Here is a 4,659-nt window from a genome sequence, read left to right on the forward strand (position 1 = left end):
AGAGATAAGGCAGTTGAATAAAGGAGGATAGAACTGTATTTTTTTTAATTATTAATTGGAATGGGTAATGAAGTCATATTTTTATTAGGTTGGGTCTAATTTTTTATTTTTGTGCATTTGGGTATTTTTCTTTATATTTATTTATCTATATTTCCAAACCTCTCTCTCTCTGTTTTTTTTTTTCAAACCTTCCTCACTCATTCCTACTCCTAATAGGTTTTGACCCGTGAACTCTTGTATCAGTTAGGCCAACTAACAGACTAGTCACGGCTCGCCGGTAATTATTGCCTTATAAATTCACCAAAAATCACTTTCTGATTTGGTAGATTTCATCTCAGACCCATGAGCTAAGTGGAGCAACTGAGCGTTTAGGTCTTGTTACCAATGTCTTGGATCTTGGCATAGTTTTATATCTTTTTTATTAATGGATATCAGTTTCCAAATCTGGGGGCAACATCTCCTAGAAAAGTAATATCTGATTTTGATGCAGTGCGCAGCCTGTACACATGAATGGCTGCCCTAGCAAACATATTTGGCATTATAGGATGAAGTGAATAGTGATTTCATCCTCTGTAAAGCATAGTTTTACCTTAAAAGAAACAAAAACTAAAAATCAAAGGCTCTGAGTTCATGAGTACTGAACTAGATATTAACAATCGCTTGCCAAAGAAAAATGAGATATCTATGCTAAACATTCTATTATTCACCAAGAAAGACAGGACAGAGTCCCCAGAGCCTAAAGCCGTTAAATATTGTCCACGATTTGGTTTTTTGTCATTCAATTCATCTTCAACTTTCTGGTCAATGGAAATGATCAGTAGCCTGGGCAGGCATTATTTGAAAAGCGCAGACTGCAGACTGCAGACTTGTTTGAACTGAAAGCCAAAACAGTGAAACTGTCAGAACGAGTTAGCAAGAGAAAGAGGAAATTAGGATAACAAAAATACGACCAATCTAAAGAAACTTACGATTGAAACATGACATATCTTCTGTGCGAGCAAATTGACCTCAGAAACAATGAGCTGCAGTCACCTTCTGTTATTGTTTGTTGGCCATGTTTGATGTCTAAATCTCAGTCTCCCAGGACGGGGTGTGCTTTCTTGTACAGAAGTATTGCCCCATCTAGGAGGTTGCCAACCTTCTTCTGATAAGGAGTTGTTGCCCCATCCGTGGACATGATTACTCTCCTCGGATACAGAATAGCTTCCCCGTCTACGCCTACTCTCCTCTGGCACGGAGTTGTTGCCCAATACAGTGTTGTTACCCCTTCTAAGAACATGGTTAGTACCCACCACAGAGAAAGAGTTACCCCTTCTAGGGGCACTAGCCTCCACCAATGAGTTGTTGCTGCGTCTAGGGGGGGCATGGGCAGTCTCCCCTGACAATGAATTGTTGCTCCTTCTAGAGGGGGCATGGCCAGCCTCCCCTAACACTAAATTGTTGCTCCGTCTAGGGGGGGCATGGCCAATCTCCCCTGACATGAAATTGTTGCTCCGTCTAGGGGGGGCATGGCCAATCTCCCCTGACAAGACATTGTTGCTCCGTCTGGGGGCACGACTTGTCTCAACATTATTACTTGTTGCTCGATAAAGTAGACCACTGCGATGGGATCTGCTCTCTGATACAGTGTTGTTCCTTCTCGTGGGAGAGACTGTGTTATTGTCTTGGTGAACCCTAGTCGTTCTCCCTGATCTTCTACTATGTGTTTGTTCTATGTCACTTGAACTCTCCATCAAATGGGAAACAATCATGATCTCAAACGAGTGAAACATAGCATTCAAAAGGGAAGTCATCCAGCCACTATCAGTTGATGAATCCGGAATAATATCATCTTCAGATCCTACTCGGACTATGCTAAGTACGTCTTCCCAGTCCCTTTGACGCTCCAATCTCATCCAATCACGATGTCGATTTGGATCCACCTCTGCCGGCCGGACATAAGGGTGTTCAGACCTCGCATGCTTCCTCAGCTCTGAATAAGTACCAGTAAAGTCACATGTCTCAGAAGAGCAGCTCCTCGCTTTGCAGTTCATGAAGTGACGAGCAGCCCGTACAACAATGTACCCATAGATCTTTCCCCGACAAAAAGGGCAAGCTGGATGTAGTTGCAACTGACTCCCACAAGGGCTGGTTTGCCCAGACAGCGATTCTTCTTCCCTAGAACTGTGAGCGGCTGTGTGCGCCAGAGGAAGTTCTTGCAATGTCATTGGTGTGGTGTCGGGAACAGAAGACTTACAAAACTGGTCAAGACAATTTGAGTGCCGGTAGCTTGTATTGCACATGAACGGCCTGCAGCCCTTCTCATGAGAGGAACATTTTATAAGAACAGCATTATGTGGGTGTTCCATGCAGATGGGGCACCTAGTATCTTCCCATTCTTTAGCATTCTCTGTGCTTTCCAACGGACTATTCAACTTGTAATGCTCAGCATCCTCAGAGGTGCAAGGATAAGGAGATGCCCTAGATCGACCAAGAGACAAGGAAGATGATCGTCTGACTTTGGGCATTTTGAATTGAGAAGGCACCAGAGAATACTAAAACTACCTTTTTCAACACCTGACACCAGCAACCATTATAAGTATAATCTGATACAATGTTCGAAATTACTTTATCATAAGTAAATGCTTCTAAAAGAAATATAAAGGAACAGAGACACATTGTAAATTGATTGCAGATGATCACAAAAACACCTCACCCAGAGAATTCCATGTGATCTAAGTATAACTTAATTTTATGTGATAAGAATTTCTAAATTTCAAATCTTATGGATCATCATCATTTAAAGTGTCAGAAACTTACAGATAGGAAAAGAGAAAAGCAGCAAAAGAATAAAAACCACTACAAAACAAAAGCCAACCATAAGAAGAACAACAACAAAAAATCCCCATTACGATCCAAGCCAGATATATTCTACAGCCAACTTCATTAGCACAATAGAAAGAAAAACTCTTGTTGTGACTTCTGAACATTAATAATCACCGCTAGAAAAACTTTTAAAACACAAGAAACACAGTGCACATGTCTCCAACCATTAAATTCTATGAAAGGTCAAATATGTGTAGCCTTATCCACGCCTTCAGAGTGAGGTTTTCTGAGTTCGAACCCACACAATCTTAAGGTTAATTTAAACAATATACAGGTGTGTGCACCCTAAACTTGTGCTGGGTATGTTTCATATCATTAATTCTACCAGAATTCCTAAAAGTTAAGAAACTAAGAAAATGAAAGATTTTCTGCCATCAGCTGTAAATTTTTTTGAAACTTCCTTCCCCTTTTTAATTATTATCTTTATATTATAACTTATGGCTAATAAAAGAATGCAGAAAATAAAAAATGAACATTGCAGCCGAAATCGTACATCTATGGATTCTGAAGTTTAAGGGAACTTTATGCATCTCCAAAATCTAGCACTGTAAGCTGTTTTCATAAAGGGCTAGTGGAATTAGCATTTGGAACCACTACTTAACAGCCAGATTATTGCCAAATGAATATCAAGAAGAACAGCTACATGATCATTCTTAAAAAAAATACCCCTAAGATTCCATGGAATTCAACAAGCTTTTTTTTTCTGAACAATGGAATTCAAAAATGTTTAACAAGCTAGAATGTTTACCATTAAAAGAAATTGAAATTCATCTTTCTTTGTCAACATAGTTACACATATTTAAGCCTAAACCTGTGTTTCAGCTTTTAGTATCCTGACATATGATTACACACGAGTTTCATGGAGAAAAGGTCCGCTTTTTAATCCTATAACCGGATCCTTAATCTCTATATTTCGACCAACAAACACACTGAACCAAATCCGTACAAGAAACAAATAATTCAATCAGAACAAATTTCCACCAGCAGAGTACATAATCGATCAATCTCAAACCTTTTGAAACCAATCTAGACTTAACTACAAACCCGTTACAAATAGACATAAACAATCACGACTCAAACTCATCACAACCCACTCAGCCACTAACTCCTAGAGTTTACATCAAACCACTAATCTTTGCTTTCAATCCTCGGACACCCATATACGAAACAATCAAACAACACATCCACATAGTCTCCCAACCAAAATTGCGAGAACATAACAACCCAGAATCCTTAACAACACCGTTTACCTACATTCCTCACAGTTGACTATCCCACAATTCAAAAAAGCTCTCAACTTTGAAAACAGAACCACAAAACAAAACAACGCAGAACGTTCTCCGGAGCTACAAATCGAAACCCAAAACGCCAAAAGATAAAATTTCAAAACAAAAAGAGCAAGAAAGACAATCGAAACAAAGCTGGGAGGTAAATAAAGATTCAATCTTTTTACTGTTAAAGAGTCAAAACAACGAAATCGATCAAGACCCATGTGGAATTAGGATCAAAGAATTATAATTCGATAGAGAAATTGAGGAAAAGTGAAAGATCGAGGAATTTACCGGAGGAGGATTGAGGGGAGGACTTGGGCAGCTTTAAGAGAGCAAAAATGGTAAACAAAGGCGTAGGTAGCTGCGTTTATAGAGAGCAGGACCCTTCCACATGATTTATGCAATAGGAAATTACGATATAGTCCATGGTCCGTATACTCTGTGAGAGAGAGAGAGAGAGAGAGAGAGAGAGAGAGAGAGAGAGAGAGAGAGAGAGAGAGAAGAAGAAGAAGAAGAAAGAAAG

At 39.5% G+C, this 4,659-nt stretch overlaps 1 protein-coding gene across 1 annotated transcript; it reads right to left on the minus strand.

Annotated features, from left to right (window-relative positions):
- Positions 1–587: 587 nt before the first annotated feature.
- LOC101304024 lies at positions 588–2,507 on the minus strand. Its single transcript, XM_004305272.1, has 2 exons — positions 969–2,507; positions 588–875 (listed from the first exon to the last, which is right to left on the minus strand). The coding sequence occupies exon 1, from the start codon at positions 2,505–2,507 to the stop codon at positions 1,029–1,031; it is 1,479 nt and encodes a 492-aa protein (XP_004305320.1). The 3' UTR covers positions 588–875; positions 969–1,028.
- Between the last annotated feature and the right edge of the window lie 2,152 nt (positions 2,508–4,659).

This window comes from Fragaria vesca, linkage group LG6 (genome assembly GCF_000184155.1).
Source record: "Fragaria vesca subsp. vesca linkage group LG6, FraVesHawaii_1.0, whole genome shotgun sequence".
NCBI lineage: Eukaryota > Viridiplantae > Streptophyta > Magnoliopsida > Rosales > Rosaceae > Fragaria > Fragaria vesca.